The sequence below is a fragment of the Orcinus orca genome, chromosome 21 (genome assembly GCF_937001465.1).
Source record: "Orcinus orca chromosome 21, mOrcOrc1.1, whole genome shotgun sequence".
NCBI classification, from domain to species: domain Eukaryota; kingdom Metazoa; phylum Chordata; class Mammalia; order Artiodactyla; family Delphinidae; genus Orcinus; species Orcinus orca.
This window is the reverse complement of record NC_064579.1, coordinates 5,683,056-5,701,253: the sequence shown is the minus strand read 5'-3', so window position 1 is coordinate 5,701,253 and position 18,198 is coordinate 5,683,056. Positions and strand designations below refer to the sequence as shown.

The following is an 18,198-nucleotide window of genomic DNA, read 5'->3' as shown; positions in this document are numbered from 1 at the left end:
AGCATCAAAAATTAAAGCACTTAAAAACAACTGTCCTGAAGAAGGCAAAAGGGATGTTGTTCAAGTTAAGAAAACCCCATTAAACACATACACAGTTACAAAAAACAGGCTGATTTGGGCACATCCCTTGTCCGCATGGCTTAGCAGAGACACGGCACTAACAACGAACAGGGCCTTTGGGGGCTCCAGCCCAAAGTTCTACTGTCAGAATGGAGCATCACTTTTACGGCACCATCTCTTAAGCTTATAACTGCCTCCCATGTGTGATAAAAGTTTAATTAATCAAATTCAACTAACAAGAGCTTAGCTTTTCACCGTATTTCTTTGAAAGAAAAACCCCTGGATTTTCCCCCAAAGCTCAACTTTCAGGCAATGGTCTTGGTAACATTTAGTGCAATCAATGCCACTTAACACATCTATACTTTCAGTCAAAGTGACATTCCTTTACCCCAAGACACTGTAAGATCCTAAATAATGAAATATTAAATTATGCCCCACATGATTTACTAAAAAGGAAAATGAACTAAAACTCTTAAATTACATCTAACCATTCTAATTTCTGGATATAACAGTTAACTGAAGGTTTGTTTAAGTGATATAAACGGCCAGACATAGCAGACATCCAACAAAGACAGAACTGGCTTTAAAATCTCACTGAAAAGTGACTACTAGAAATATCACATCACTGCACTGAATTTTTTTCCTAGATTCCAATAAAACAAAGAGTGGATACAAAAAATGAACAGACTCTCTTCTCCTGCCTCTGCTTCCAGCCCTATTTCTATTTTGTGACATATTTTAAGCTATATATTTTAATATTTTTACCAATAAAGGCAAGAAGTCTAGGCTAATAAATAAAATTGGATATTCTCCTATTTGCCAGATTCTCTAGAGCAGAAGCAAGACGGGCCAGCAAGATGGCTCTTAGGACCTAAGCTAAAACCAAATGCAGGTTTTATGCATTTTCGTGATTGCTAAGGATCATAGTGCATCACATGTCTTTTCACTGCAGGTCCATGAACGAACTGCTACAGTGGAAGTCTCTGGAGAGTAAAAAGTTAACTTCTCTCCTTCCACTGATTCATTCATTTAATAAACGGTGTAAGATACTATGTGAGCTAAGTTCTGTGGGGGGCATTTAATAACTGACATAAGAAATTCAAATGCATTCCAGAAACCACTTAGTTTCAAAGCCTTCATTTTACAGCTGCAGAACTAAGATGGAAGAACTACTAGTGTCCGCAATTACTCTTTATCTCATCACCCAGTTTTATTTTCTTCATAGCACCTACCACTATCTAAACTTAGACTCATTTACATACGTATGTGTGTATTTTCTGCCTCTTCTTAGTAGAATATTAGCACCCTGAAAGTAGGCATCTTTACTTTTCATTCACTGCCCAACTTTCAATTCTTAGAAAAGCGTCTAACACACATTAGGTACTCAGTTGATATTTGTTAAATGAATAAATAAGAAAACTATAGAAAAATGAGAAAAACATACTGAAATATCACACTGAGACTTGTGAGAGCCTAGAACCAGTGTGACCTTTACTCCAGAAAAACACCATATTTGATTTGTGTGAAGTAGTGGAACCCAGCTACCAAGGAAAAGGTGAGTTGGTAAGATGTAAACATTACTTTGAACAGAAGATGATAAATTAACTTATTCAGGCAGAGCAGACAGAAAAGCATACAACTGTCACAAAAATTCATAGATATTCATTTCTTCCCAAATCAATGTCTGGGGACATCTTCAAGTAATACCATGTATTAGAATACTAACTAAAAACTCTTCATTCAAGCTAGCATTGATTTGTTACATACCTTTCTTATTAAGAAAATTAATACTGAAACCTCAGAGATGTTAAAAAGAAATTAGCAGCATGCATCTTAAGTTACCATTAAAGAATGACTTTTATAAAACCTCTACCTGAAGATTTAGTGAATATGTATGAATACTAACTCTGATTTTATAAAAAGAGTTCCTTTATTTACTTCAGGTTATTTTGTGGCAAACACTAGTAATGAGGGTTAAATCTAAGCTCTACTAGCAAAAGTTGGTCTGGAACAATGGAAAACCAATATCATTAACCATCTTTCTCTGCCCTTCCTCTTCATCTTCAGAAACCAGGAGTTTTTTTTTTTGTTTGTTTGGTTGGGTTTTTTTAACATCTTTATTGGAGTATAATTGCTTTACAGTGCTGTGTTAAGTTTCTGCTGTGTAACAAAGTGCATCAGCTACATGCATACATATTTTCCCCACATCCCTTCCCTCTTGCATCTCCCTCCCACCCTCCTTATCCCACCCCTCTAGGTGGTCACAAAGAACCAAGCTGATCTCTCTGTGCTATGCGGCTGCTTCCCACTAGCTATCTATTTTACATTTGGTAGTGTATATATGTCCATGCCACTCTCTCACATCGTCCCAGCTTACCCTTACCCCTCTCCATGTCCTCAAGTCCATTCTCTACGTCTGCATCTTTATTCCCGTCCTGCCCCTAGGTTCTTCATAACTTTCTTTTTTTTAAGATTCCATATATATGTGCTAGCATACGGTATTTGTTTTTTTCTTTCTGACTTACTTCACTCTGTATGACACACTCTAAGTCCATACTCCTCACTAAAAATAAATCAATTTCGCAGAAACCAGTTTATTACGAGCAAAATTAAGTGAGGCTATTAAACAAAGAAACATAGGAGGCAAGATTTTTAGTGTCACATGTTTCTACAATATTTCTTTACTCAGATGATGTCCATTCATTTATTCAGCAAATATTTACTTACCACCTATCATAACATCCCAAGCTGCATGCTAGGGATCAGATGAAAGAAGTTATCAGAAATATATTTGGAGAGATAAAAACTGAAAAAGGTCTCTTGGACTTCCAGTAAATGTGAAATATTACAAATTTTTTCAAAAAGATGTTTCAACTTACATTTTGTTCCTCTGGTTCTAATCTGGGGATTTTGTGTGACTTGCGCTCTTCAGATCTAGATGAATCGTGCTTGTTGCTTTTTTTCCTCTTTTCTTTTCTGCTTTCATGCTTTGACTTTGTGTGCTCACTTGCCTGTACTTCATTTAAAAGGTCTCCACAAAGGGAAGACTCAAACAATTCCCTGCCATTCTGGATAGTTTTGGTTATTTTTAGTTTAATTTCAGGTGAGCCAGTCTTCTTTGGAATCACAGTCTGTGGTACTGAAGGAGGAGGTGGTGGCTGTGGAGGAGAAGGTTTTTCCAGAATTTCATGTGGTCTTGTGTTTGGAATTTCTGAATGGTAATAGTCAGTGGGGCTAAAGTTTCTAACTGCACCAAAGCCATTGGCCGACCCATTGGGATACTGGTTATAGGACTGGTATTTGGTTTGAGTTTCGTACATGCTGATTGATGATGGGTAGCCATTCGTGAGTGGAGGAAGATCTTCTGTTGTAGGTGGGTACTGAAAGCCTTGCTGCAAGGTAGCTTCGTATGGTGTCTGGCCACCATCTTCAACAATGTCACTGTTGTTATCAAAGGCATCCTCCTGACGGATGTTGGCGGAGTCAATGAGTTGAGGTGGTTGCTGAATTGTGTTTCCCATGATCCCTTGCATGAAAGAGAAAGAGAAATCCATTGTTCTGCTCCAGCATCCTTAACTTTCCCTTTCTCTCATCGGGCCTAAAGTTTTAAAAGAGAGATTAAAAGGTGTTAGTTAACATCCTCAAAGACTAGAGGCTAATCAACTGCAAAAGGATTAAAGTAAAATATTCTGAATCCAATTTTCATATCCAGATTTGCACAAACTAAATTTTTAAAACAGGTAGCCAATATAATTCTGACACAGAGCAAATACTTTTTATCTTAAATGCTTATCTGTGGGCTTCCCTGGTGGCGCAGTGGTTGAGAGTCCGCCTGCCGATGCAGGGGACACGGGTTTGTGCCCCAGTCCGGGAAGATCCCACATGCTGCGGAGCGGCTGGGCCCGTGAGCCATGGCCGCTGAGCCTGCGTGTCCGGAGCCTGTGCTCCGCAACGGGAGAGGCCACAACAGTGAGAGGCCCGCGTACCGCAAAAAAAAAAAAAAAAATCTTATCTGTTTGAAACTCAATTACTTTCACAATAACTTGAGTAACAAAATTTTATCCTCTTTGCCATCATGCAAAACAGTTTTGACATTCCTTTCTGTTTCCTAAATTAGAGATTATAAGTCTCAGTTAAAACTGTAAATTGCAAAATAAGCAGTGTCCTGACACATACAAATTAGGTTCCATGTGTGCTTTCCTTAAATCATTCATATTTTATCCAGTGGTTCTGTTATTACAAAAATAATAAAATCTTATTGTAAATATTTTAAATACAAAAATTAAAAGGCCAAATCCTCTCCCACTCCACCATTCCCATTCTCCTAAGTCATGGATAACCACTGTAAATACTTTAGTGGGTACTCTTCCAAATATTTCTCTACATATTTATACACAAAATGTTTAAAATAGTTTATTCTGTGACTTGCTTATTCAACTTGAAGTATGTCCTAGATATCTTTCTACATCAGCATGTACAGATCACTCTCATACATACTCCACTCTTTCAGTGGCTGCACAGTAAACAACTGTGTAATCTACCCTAACATGTTTAACCATTTGCGTACTGACAATCATTGAGTTGCTCACAACTGTTTGGTATTATAAACAGGTTTACAGGAAACTTTCTTGAAACTGTATCTTTATGCATATATGTATTCTTCCAGGACATCTGAATTTTAATAGATACTGCAAAACTGTTTTATAGGCTGTACTATATCAATTTATACTCATACCAGTAGTGTGAGGGGATGCCTGATTTCCTATACTCTTGCCAGTATCTACTTGTTTTTAATCAGTGGTATGTATAGCAGAATCATCTTTACTTTTACAAAAGGCACATGTCAAGATCTATATACTGATGACTCTGATTCAGTAAATCTGGGGTGAGGCCTAGAGCATGAGTATTTTAAGGCCACATTCCAGCTCATACTGATGCACACTCCTGGTTGGGTCACCACATTATACGCTCACAATTATTGTGCTTTCTCTAGACGATGTCTGAAAATGCCCACACTGTGTAACAAGGTTATAATATGGATAAGCATCTGTTAGGAAATGCTCTAAGACCACTCTGCTTTGTCATAAGGTTTGACAGTCTCACATCTTGAGACAGAGGATTAATGGACTGCCCAGATACTATTTTGAAAATCCTATAAACACTTCTTCTAAAAAGCTCTAAGGCTGAGAGGATTTCACTACTGTATCAAGTCTGATGAATTGACTGTAGCTGCCAGAATACTAGGAAGAGGATTCTGAAGCTACAGTCCAGTTCAATTCCATGACCAACTAATAATGTCCACCATCTTGGTTCTAGGAGGAATTACCATAATGATAAAGCAAGTAACCCAGAACAGCAAAGGGAAGAAGGAAACAAAAGCTGACAACACTTTCCAAGGTGTATCCAATTAAACAGCTGTTGTTTATTCTGCTGTTAGCAAATGGAAAGAATTTTAAAAGTTCTAAAATTGCAAACAATGAATATGTGAGCATATAGGAAATCAAACTGCCCTTACTGCTCTATAGTGGAGTGAGGGATGGGGGGCATGGGGTGTGAGAGAGCACTCCCGCTTTTTTAGCATCTACTCTGGGCCAAGCACTTTATATGTATCTCATTTAATCCTCAAAACAACTCTGCAAGGTGAATATCTGATTCCTGTCTCCTAGGTAAAGAAAGTGTGTTTCAGAGGGGTTAGGTGTCTTGCTTAAACCCCTATAACCAGGGGGCCGAATTAGGATTTGAATGTAAGCATCTCTGACTCTAAAGCCCAAGACTTTTGCCACTATGCCACTTCCATTTTCTTCAGCTGTAGGTTCTGAGAGGATTTGTTTCTTTCCTTCATGTGCTTTTATTCCTTGGTCACTGCCAAAATGACGACTAACTATTCTATAATAACCACCGTTGACACTTAAAGAGCGCTTATCGAGTGTGGCAGGAGCTGTTAAGCGCTCTAAATACAGTACTACATTTAATGCTCCCAACAACCTTCAGCTAGACATTAATGTCAGTTCCCATTATGGATGGGGAAACAGAGGCAAGAGAGGTTATGACTTGCTCAAATGCACAAGGCTAGTCATTAGCTGACAGCTGGGATTCGAGCCAGGCAGTCTGGTTTCAGAGTCTGTGATCCTAACCAGCATACTGTACTGATAATGCTGACAAAGGTTAGAAATCATTTCTTTATATATATAGCTTAAGAGTTGAAACATTACCCTACTCTGACCCTTGGCAAAAATGTGTATAGCTCACAGACACTAGAAGGGTATGTTCTAAAATTCCATAAACAGGGACTTCCCTGGTGGCGCGGTGGTTAAGAATCCGCCTGCCAATGCAGGGACACGGGTTCGAGCCCTGGTCCGGGAAGATCCCACATGCCGCAGAGCCACTAAGCCCATGCGCCACAACTACTGAGCTTGCGCTCTAGAGCCCGCGAGCCACAACTACTAAGCCCGTGTGCCACAACTACTGAAGCCTATGCACCTAGAGCCCATGCTCTGCAGCAAAAGAAGCCACCGCAATGAGAAGCCCGTGCACTGCAACGAAGAGAAGTCCCCGCTTGCCGCAACAGAGAGAGCCCACGTGAAGCAACAAAGACCCAACGCAGCCAAAATGTAAATAAATTAATTAATTTTAAAAACTAAAGGAATACTTAATTAAATCATTTTCCTGTAGTAAAAGTCAGATGTGAAAAAGAAAATAAAAATAGAAAAATAAAATAAAATAAAATTCCGTAAACACACATGGGGCAAGTACACAGGTAGAATTCAAAAGTTCTCCAAACTTCCAACTTGAAGGCAAGTTAAATACCAACAATTGACAAGATGCAACCTGTGTTTTTGGTTCTCATAATTGTTGTACACAAAATCAGCTTCCAGATAGTCTCCCCAAATTATAGTCCACAGAGGTTTTCAGGCACATGTATTCAGAGACTAAGATTTCTGATGCTTTCGATTTAGTTCAAACACAAACTTCTAAGAAGTTTGGTATTTTCCCCCTTCTCTTCTCTTCTCTAGCTCTATAACCAAATATTTTATTTTAGTTTGAACTAAGAACAGAAATAACATTACCCTATTACAATTATAGTATAAGAGTTTACAATTACAGTGTTTTCATATACATTTTTAAAAATTAATTAATTAATTTGGTTGTACCGGGTCTTAGTTGAGGCTCGCCTGCTCCTTAGTTGTAGCATGTGAACTGTTAGTTGCGGCATGCATGTGGGATCTAGTTCCCTGACCAGGGATCAAACCCAGGCCCCCTGCTTTGGGAGCTCCGAGTCTTAATCACTGCACAACCAGGGAAGTCCCCTCATATACATTCTTATTTAAGCCACAAAACAAGCCTGTAAAGCTGACAGGGGAGGTGTTAGCTTCATTTTTCAGATAACTACATTCAATATTTGCTGAATTTCCCAAGACTACAAAGCTAATTAGTGATTAAGCCTGAAAAAGCAACCTCTTAGCTTCTAATCCTGTGCTCTCTTCCACAAGATCTCACTGCCAGAGAATATCCAACCACCCACAGACAACATACTATAACCTTAAGAGTCATACGTTCAAAGCTGAACAGACTGTCCTTCCTTAACTCAGCTTTCCTTTCAGACTACCCCAGATCGGCCGTTGCTTCCACTATTTTTCTAGCTTCCCAGGCTAGCAGCCTCAGGTTCACAGGTGACTGATTCTTCCCTCTCTGTGAGGCCGTAAAACTAATCATTGGACAAGTCTAGTCTCTTCCTTTGAACTCTGATTTGTTCTTTGATCTCTACATCCATGTCAGGCCAGGCCCTTGTCAGCACCTTATCCTGGACCTACAACGACTGATTTTCTAGATATTTCTCACCTCTAACTACTACTTCTTTAGTTTCATCTAAACCAAACTGCACTGGGTCTACTCCCATATTAAGACACTCTGAACTCCACACCACATCAAGTCCCTTCCATGCCTTTCAAAATTTTCCATAATCCCACTTTCTCCTACCAATCCAAATTGCATGTGCATGAATGAACTTTTCTGAGCATCCACTGGGCCAAAAATCTATAAACTGAGGCCTAATATATATTACACATTGTTTAATCCTATGAAGCAAAGTAGCATTCCCATTTTACAGATGAGAAGGAATGGAGCTCAAAAAGATCAAGTGATTTGCCCTTAGTCACGCAGCCAACAGAAGTTGAGTAAAATGGTGAAACTCCGATCTTCTAACTCCAATACAGAACTCTTTACATGGCAGCTGCCTCATAATATGCAAACTATCCAAACTTCCCATTTTAATCCAATATGCTCCTTACCCATAATACAAATGCCTGTTTGACAGCTCTCATACCTCACAAGCATCTTAAAATACCTAATAATGAACTCTTAGTTTTTATTTTACTTAAGTGTGTCCTTCCCCCAGTCTCTCCTATGAGAAGGAGATGAAACTTCCATCTATCAGTTGTCAAAGCCAGAAACCTGGGGATCATGACACACCCCTTCCCCTCACTCCTACTGTTGCCCAATCTGTCAGTGAACTCCCGGAGTCTTACCTCCCAAGTGCACGTCTCACACTTGTCTGCCTCATGCCACGTCTCCAGCCCCTCACGCTGGCCCCTGCACCTCCCCTTGGCTCCTGCACAGCTGCCTCCGCAGTCTCCAGGCTGCTTCTCCTGCCTCTCAGAGCCTACTTCCCCAGAGGACAGCCCGCCGCCTTTTAAAAGCTAACCCGCTAACCCGATCACGTGATGACTCCTCAGATTACAGCAGGGAAAATGAGCGACAACATGGATGACTCTCACAAAAGTCATTTTGAATGAAAGAACCCAGACATCACGATTCCACTTATATAGTACACAGTGTGATTTCATTTACACAAGGTTCAAAAACGGATGAAGTTAAAACTAAATCCATGGAGATAGCTGTCAGAACAGTAGTTGCTTTTTTTGGACGGCATGCTGTAAACACTGGAGGGGGGCCATAAGGGAGGTTTTTAAGCTGCTAGTTATGTTTAATTTATTGATCTAGACAGTAATTACATGATTTGCTAAAATAAGCAAAAACAAGCAACAAAACCTTCAATGCCTTCCCAGTGCACTCAAATAAAATCCAGACTACGTATCATCCCAGCAAGCCCCTGCATGGTCAGGCCTCAGTTTACATTTCCAAAGTTATCTACGAACACTCTCCACTGGAAGCATTACACTCCAGGGGCTTCTTTTCAATTTCTCAAATGTGCCAACTTCATTTCTGCAATCGGGATTCTCATATGTGCTACTCCAGCTTAAAAACCTCTCAGATAGGACTTCCGAGGTCCTCTGCTCATTTTCCTCTGTAAGCTTATTTTTCGTCCTTTATAGGACTCACCACAATATGTTATTATTCAGGTATGCATTCGCCTTCTTATGGTCTGTCTCCCTCATTCCACTGCATGCTCTGTAAGTGCAGGGACCATGGATGTCTTATTCAATGCTGGACACTCAGTACTGTTCAATTAACAGATGAATGAGAGTCCCTGACCTCAAAGGGCTTAAAACTAGTACACCTCCACTGACCTGCAGGATTTCTGGGGATATTAGCCTATAACGTAACTTTACTCACCCACTAATCCCTTGTTTGGTAAAAATGTATTATGCTCATTGTAAAAAACAAACAAGCAAACAAATAAAACATTGACACCCATAGTTACGTGGTCAACTGATCTTCCGCAAAGGTGCCAAGGTAATTCAAGGGGAAACGATGGTATTTTCAACAGAGCCGGGAAAAAATGACTGGATATCTGTATGGAAAAAGCGAACCTCACCGTTTCTTTACATTATACACAAAAAATAACTAAAATTAGTTCATAAACCTGGTACTAAAGTCAAACCATAAAACTTCCAGAATAAAACGTGGGAGAAAATATACCACTGTGTTAGGCAGAAGAGTTCTTAAACAGGACACAAATACCATGAACTATGAAAGAAAAAGACTGATAAAATGGACTTCAAAATTAAAAACTCCTGCTCTTCAAAAGTCACAGTTAAGAAAACAAAAAGGTGTGAAACTAACACAACATTGTCAATCAAGTATACCTCAATAGAAAATTTACAAATAAAAAATTTTAAATGCCAAAAAAAAAGGTGAATGATAGGCAGAGAGAAAATATTTGCAAAATACATATTTAACAAAGAATACCCTTATACTCTTACATTCTAGGAAATGGGGAGAGATCCACTAAGGGTTTTTGCGTAAAAATAAGACAAGTGAAACGACAGTTTAAATATTCATCACTCCACAGGTTACTTACTAATTGCAAACAGAAATATGTACAGGAGAGAGCTGTGGCGGGCAGCATTTCAGACAAGTGAGGAGATATGGCGTTACCAGAAGCCAAGCGGACAGGCCTCCTGTGCCTTGTGGTGTGATTCATGAACACATCATCATCTCCGAAGTTCTCTTCCCAGCACTTACACTGAATCTCAAAATAAGGAAACAATCAGACAAATCCAAAACGTGGGACCTTCTCTCAGAAAACTGGCCTCAGCTCTTCAAAAGTTAATGTTACAAACAAAAGGTGGAAAGACTATGCTATATTTTAAAAGACAAGATTTAACAACCAATGCAATAATGGGTGAACTTTGATGAAATCCTGGATTTAAACATACACACGAACATAAAAATAATGTTTTGGAGAAAATGAGAATTTTAAATGTGAACTAGCTACTAAACAATGGAGCTACTAATTTTCAAAGGTATAACAGTGTTCTGTTTATGTAAGAAAATGTCCTTATTCTTAGGTGAGCTATGCTGAAACATTTAAAGTGTCATGTGATCCACAACTTACAAATGGTTTAAGATTTTAAAAGTACATATACCTAGAGTAAAACAAAGGAGGCAAAATGTGAACAATTCACTAATCCAGGTGTTGACTATAATATTCTTTTAACTTTCCTAAAGGCTTGAAATTTTTTAAAGTAAAATGTTGGGGTAAAATAAAAATAATTTAGCTAAAGGGTTAGAAGAAGTATTGAAAAGAAAAAGCAACTGCTTCTTAAGGTGGAAAAGCATGCATTAAATCCTGACACCATATTCCGACCAACTCAGCTAAATGGTCCACTGTATCATATTTTCTAGAAAGTCTAAGCATGAACAGAGACACACTTTTTCATATTATACCTCCAAAGAGTACAATAATGCAATCAAGAAAGTAGTTTTGATAATGAAAAAAGAAGATATTTTAGGACTATAACTAAATTCCTTTACATAGTGATTTTTTTTTTTTTTTTTTTTGCGGTACGTGGGTACACTGTTGTGGCCTCTCCTGTTGCGGAGCACAGGCCCCGGACGTGCAGGCTCAGCGGCCATGGCTCACGGGCCCAGCCGCTCCGCAGCATGTGGGATCTTCCCGGACCAGGCACTAACCCGTGTCCCCTGCATCGGCAGGCGGACTCTCAACCACTGCGCCACCAGGGAAGCCCACATAGTGATTTTTATACATACTGCAGTCTGGCGGTCAGCTTTCAAACAGCAGACACACCAACTGACATTACAGAATTAGGAGGCGCTCTAATGAGTACTATGGTTGACAGAATCAAACTGCTAGGTTCAAAACCCAGAGCCAAGACTCATTAGCTATGTGACTTTCGGCAACTTAATCTCCCTAAATCTCAGTTTTCTTACCCAGAAACTGTGGATACTTTAACTGTCTACAGTGTTTCTGTAAGAAATAAGAGTTAATCCATGAGCAGTACTTCGGACAGTGCCCCGAGTATAGTTAGAGCCCAGTATCTATTGGCTATTATTACTGTTATCATTCAGTACAATGCTGGGCACACAGAACTTGTGAAAAACCTGATCTCTGACCTGAAGGCATTCACAATCTCTTTAGTATATTAGACAATATAGGATTCTATGAGCAAGACTCATATGTAAACACATTAAACAGAAGGTGACTAAGAATTACATTGTGTGCCATCAGAATTAGAAGACATTTGAGGACAGTGCTCACTGGGGAAGGAGGCATTTAGGCCACAAAAGACAGGCAGGATAGGAAGTTAGGTGTTTTTCACCCACACTTTTTTTTTTTTTTGGCCGTGACACATGGCTTGCAGGATCTTAGTTCTCTGACTAGGGATCGAACCCGGGCCCCCCTACAGTGGAAGCTCGGAGTCCTAACCACTGGACATCCAGGGAAGTCCCTCAACCACACATTTTAAAACTCCTCCACAGAGGCCACCAAAAACTCTCATACCTTTGTCATTAATAAATCCCTGATAAAGATGTATGTTTTAAATTTTTTGTATTACTAAAGTAATAATAATAATGACTAACATTTGAGGACTTACTCTGTGTCAATGCTACTCTAAATGCTTCACATTTGTTATATTATTTCACTCCTTATAACACCTCTTCGAGGAAATACTATTGCTTCCCCCATTTCACAAGTGAAAAATGAAGGCCAGCATGATTAAGTGACTTGCCCACCGTCAGACATCCTGTAAATGGAGGATTCACACACAGGCCCTCTGTCTCACAGCACTGGCTCTTGGCCAGTAAACTCATTTCTCACCATCCCTAAGTATGCTGAGAAAACAGCAACCCAAACATTCACTTTACATCACACACTTCCCGATCCCGCTGCCCAGAGCTAACAATTTGGTGGGAGACTTAGCGAACTAGTGTTCCGCCCATTCTAATATGTACTGCCAAGTAAATGAAACCATCACAGGCAAACAATTTAGGACAAATTCTTCCTCTGAACAATGTTTCCACGTTGGTTTTTGTTCTGTTTTGAGATGAAAGAAATCAGTGAATGAAAAAAAAGAGATGAAAGAAATCAATAAATGAATACTTTTTTCTTAATTTTGTTGAGGCCGTTCACAGACTTTTTTTTTTTTTTTTTTTTGCGGTACGCAGGCCTCTCACCGTCGTGGCCCCTCCCGTTGCGGAGCACAGGCTCCGGACACACAGGCTCAGCGGCCATGGCTCACGGGCCCAGCCACTCCGTGGCATGTGGGATCTTCCCGAACCGGGGCACGAACCCATGTCCCCTGCATCGGCAGGTGGACTCTCAACCACTGTGCCACCAGGGAAGCCCCCACAGACGTTTTTAAAGGAAAAAAGTTGAAAGTTATCAACTAAAGCTTTAGGTCATTCATTCATTCATACACCAACTTATTCATGAGGGGAGTGATAACAGAAAAGTTTACTTAAGTCAATCTTAGATACAGAGTTAAAAGAAAAAGGAAGCATGTTATGTTTCAGATGAACAGCTTGAAGCTATAAACATCAATTAAGTATTCACGATGTGTTAAATGTTTAGTCTAAGTCACTATCACAAATTCTTAAAATGAACAATGCCCTTTGGTAGACTGTACATATTGCTAGATTCCACTTTATAGAATTACATGCTGTGCTGTATGTACTTATTTTCCTATGTTTAACACCAGTTTCTTCTCAATAAGAAAAAAACTTTATATTTTATTATGGATCAAAATCCCTCATATTGACATCATTATTCAGGCTTTTTGGAATCAGAAGTAGTTCTAAAGGTGTCATATAAATTACCTATTTCTGTCTTCAGACCCAACTGCCCCTTCAATACATTCCTAGGTTACTTAATTTGTAAATCTAACCGCATCACTTTCCTGATTAAAACCCTTCAATGATTCCTAGAAAAAGTCAAAGCACTTCAGCCAACAGAGCACGCAGGCCCTCTAAGCAAGGTTTCTATCCATATCTCCAACCTTAAGTCACTTTTGTACACTAGTAATGTCAGGTTACTGAGAACTACCGTACACACATGATTTCGTACCACTGTGCCTTTACTAATGTTATCTCCTATGCCTAATACGCCCTTTTACTTTTTTTTTTTGGCTTGACTTTTAGTCATCTTTTGAGCTCAGAAAGTCATTTCCAAGGAGTAGTCACTTAAGTTCTAGGCTAGTCTGAGTAACTTTCCTCTGTGTTCCTAAGATAAAACCTCTTAGAATTAATCATGAAACAATCTGTTTATGTGATTTTCTTAAGAGCAGGAGTAATTTTATTCATCCATCTGCTCCTAGAACCCAAAGCAAAGGCTCAGAGGAGGGGCTTAATGAACCTTTTAAACTGAACTGTTTAAACTTATGGGAGTTATTACATATAAATGAAATGCTTTAAAGACTTGTTGAGGATCTTGCTGTGAAGAATGCAAGATAATATAAACGCAACTATGGTCTCCTCAGGAATATCCTTGGCAAAATTTGACTGATAACCAGCTACCTAGCCACTACTGAGATTCTCCTTAGTCCTGGGCTACACTTCCCTGCAAGGCTTAAAGCCCCAAGAGACTGGCATGAAGTCAAATGAATTTCCAGGGAGAGTCTATTAACCCAACAAAAGACCAAAAGATATCAAAAACTCCTTTATAAGCATATCTATTTAAAACCCTAGTGTTATTAATACTGTAGATCTGAAATTCAGAATGTGGAAGCTCTCAAAATACAATTTTCACAGTCATAGTTAATTGAACTGGCATGAACATGAATCCTCATTTTCCAAATGTATTCCAGTAATTATAATCAATCCTACTAAAATACAAAGCGAATTTGATATATCGACATTAGAAGTTTTACAGCTAAAGAAATATAGTGGAATATAACGTGATTCCCACAGCACAGAGGAAGAGGGTGGTCTTCCTTTACCCCAGGATAAACAAGGGATCCAGATGTTTCTTTATGTGAACTGTGCAAGAAATATTTCTCAAGGTTTATGATAAATCCACAGTCTGTGTGTGTTTCTATAGTAACAGGAATGGAGTGCACGCAGACAGTCTACAGTAGTGAACCAGCTATGCTGGTTCTTGAAAACCTGGCATTTTTACTGTTTGGCAATTTCTGCGGCAAAACACTATAAAAATGATACATGATGTTCAAAAATTAGAGTCATTTTGTTTTAAAGCAAAGAATTGAAATTAAGCTTAAGTATATACTCTTTGAGGTGTAACAAGAGAAAGCTATCAAATATAGTCATATACTGATTTATAACTGAATGATCACTAATGTTTGAAAAGAAGATCCTGCATTTGAAATCAATTCAATACATACACACATATCCCTCCAGAAAATTTCAACTACAACTCGCACTTAATGACACAATATGAGGATTTTTGGATGACTGCATCAAGGGAGATTTTCATTTTACTATTTTTTCCCCAAATCTACACCAAGAAGAAAATGGTAAGGAGAGTTAATCTTTTTTTTAAAATATGGTCCATTATTTTCAGTACTTAGGTTTGCAAGGGTGAAACCAGAGCCTCTATAAAGTAAAAACTTGAAAAAACATGCATAATCTATATAGGAAGAATGCTAAAATCCCCTAATGCCAGGGTTTTAAAAGAGACTCCATTCTTCTTGGTTGTGTGTTCTATTCATATTTTAAAATCTAATTATATGATCAGAGTGATCCTTTGACTATAAGTCATAAATTCTGTATTACCCGTTTTGTCTTTCATAATTTAAAAATTGTTTAATTGCTAGTAATGTAATAACAAAGGTGTATTGTTAAAAAACAGGTATATTATTTTGTTATAATTATCTATTTTAAATCGGTAAATCATTCACCCTTTTTGGAAATAAGAGATAAATATTTTTCAAGAGCCCAAACACACACCTTTAAAAATCAGCAAACACAAACTGCTACTAAGTATCAACAAGATGCATATTACTCTAAAAATTAATATTCTTCTTTCAGAAGCCTTTCTACATTTTAACTTCACCACACACACACACAAAAAAGGGGGTAGTGTTATGGGAAAAAGAAAATCAACCACTTGGTTCTAAGAACTTGACCATGCCTCTACAACATCAAAAAGGAAATGAACAACAATATTCACCTTTTGTTTACTAAAAGTAGCTAGAATTGATAGCATCTAATCTGGCTCTGTTATAGACAAAAAGCAATAACTGAATTTGGTACAGTGACTACACAACTCAACATCAATCTTTCAAACAAAACATATCCTGCTTGAAAATTCTTTTTTTTAAATAAATGTATTTATTTATTTTTGGCTGTGATGGGTCCTCATTGCTGTGTGCGGGCTTTCTCTAGTTGTGGCGAGCGGGGTGGGGGGGCGGTGGGGAGTACTCTTTGTTGCGGTGCGCGGGCTTCTCACTGCAGTGGCTTTTCTTGTTGCGTAGCACGGGTTCTTGGCACTCGGGCTTCAGTAGTTGTGGCTCGTGGGCTCTAGAGCGCAGGCTCAGTAGTTGTGGCTCACGGGCTTAGTTGCTTCGCGGCATGTGAGATCTTCCCAGACCAGGGCTCAAACCCGTGTCCCCTGCATTGGCAGGCGGATTCTTAACCACTGCGCCACCAGGGAAGCCCTTTTGAATCATTTAAAGAGGTTTACTGCCACTCTGGTTGAGGCTAACTCTTTGAAAGTTTAATGCAAAAAAAAAAAAAAGTGCAGGGAATTCCCTGGCCATCCAGTGGTTAGGACTCCTCGCTTCCACTGCCAGGGGTCTGGGTTTGATCCCTGGTCAGGAACTAAGATCCCGCAATCCGCAAGGTGGGCCCCCCACCCCGGCCCCCCGCCAAAAAAAGTTTAATGCTATGATTTAGGGAAAAACATTTTATTTTCTGAACTATATTTCAGCAATTACACTAATAAAACATCAATTCTCCAAATGATACAAAAGGCTTGCAGTATTGTAGTATGTTAAATAAATGTTCTATATTAGTAAACCTTATATGGATATCTTGACTTAAAGGTACTTTCCGAGGTAGCCTTTTTTTTTTTTTTTTTTTTTTTGCGGTACGCGGGCCTCTCACTGTTGTGACCTCTCCCGTTGCGGAGCACAGGCTCCGGATGTGTGCAGGCTCAGCGGCCATGGCTCACGGGCCCAGCCGCTCTGTGGCATGTGGGATCCTCCTGGACCGGGGCACGAAGCCGTGTCCCCTGCATCGGCAGGCGGACTCTCAACCACTGCGCCACCAGGGAAGCCCCCGAGGTAGCCTTTTAAAAAGAACTCTAAGCTGCTGACTAATTTCTGGGTTAAAGTGGAAAATATGCTTGCTTTAAAAAATAAACAATTCGAGAGAGAATATATTCCCTTTATATCGTCATGTGATTTTACTCATTTATCCACCAAGATACAAAGGGAATCATGTCATTTTTATACAATTACTGACAACATGCACCCAAATCAAAGTAGTTTTACTCCATCTATATCTAATAAACTCAAGATGTATCAATAGAAGATACCTTTCTAGAACAGGATTTGTTACATGACATTTATTCATTAAACAACTAAGCAAAGGCATAAGATTGGCCACTCTCTTCAATAAATGAAGAAATAAAATATGAGTACGATGCTTAAATAAAAACAAAACAGAAATAAATACTGGTGAGGTTTTCTCTTCTTGCTCCCTACTCAGGTACAGTATTTTTGTCCTACTTTTTTTTTTTTAACATCTTTATTGGAGTATAATTGCTTTACAATGGTATGTTAGTTTCTGCTTTATAACAAAGTGAATCAGTTATACATATACATATGTTCCCATATCTCCTCCCTCTTGCATCTCCCTCCCTCCCACCCTCCCCATCCCACCCCTCTAGGTGGTCACAAAGCACCGAGCTGATCTCCCTGTGCTATGCGGCTGCTTCCCACTAGCTATCAGTTTTACATTTGGTAGTGTATATATGTCCATGCCACTCTCTCACTTTGTCCCAGCTTACCCTTCCCCCTCCCCATGTACTCAAGTCCATTCTCTAGTAGGTCTGTGTCTTTATTCCTGTCTTGCCCCTAGGTTCTTCATGACCTTTTTTTTTTTTTTAAGATTCCATATATATGTGTTAGCATACAGTATTTGTTTTTCTCTTTCTGACTTACTTCACTCTGTATGACAGACTCTAGGTCCATCCACCTCACTACAAATAACTCAGTTTCATTCCTTTTTATGGCTGAGTAATATTCCATTGTATATATGTGCCACATCTTCTTTATCCATTCATCTGTCGATGGACACTTCGGTTGCTTCCATGTCCTGGCTATTGTAAATAGAGCTGCAATGAACATTTTGGTACATGACTCTTTTTGAATTATGGTTTTCTCAGGGTATATGCCCAGTAGTGGGATTGCTGGGTCATATGGTAGTTCTATTTTTAGTTTTTTGAGGAACGTACATACTGTTCTCCATAGTGGC

The 18,198-nt window shown here is 39.1% G+C and overlaps 1 protein-coding gene across 6 annotated transcripts in view; it reads right to left on the bottom strand.

Annotated features, from left to right (window-relative positions):
- NSD3 (nuclear receptor binding SET domain protein 3) overlaps positions 1-18,198 on the bottom strand; it is a 110,195-nt gene that overhangs the window by 70,496 nt on the left and 21,501 nt on the right. For all 6 annotated transcript variants that reach the window (XM_033415027.2, XM_004284886.3, XM_033415028.2 and 3 more), the window contains exon 2: positions 2,940-3,658. In XM_033415027.2, the coding sequence (XP_033270918.1) occupies positions 2,940-3,614 (675 nt within the window). In that variant the 5' untranslated portion in view covers positions 3,615-3,658. The remainder of the gene's footprint in view (positions 1-2,939; positions 3,659-18,198) is intronic.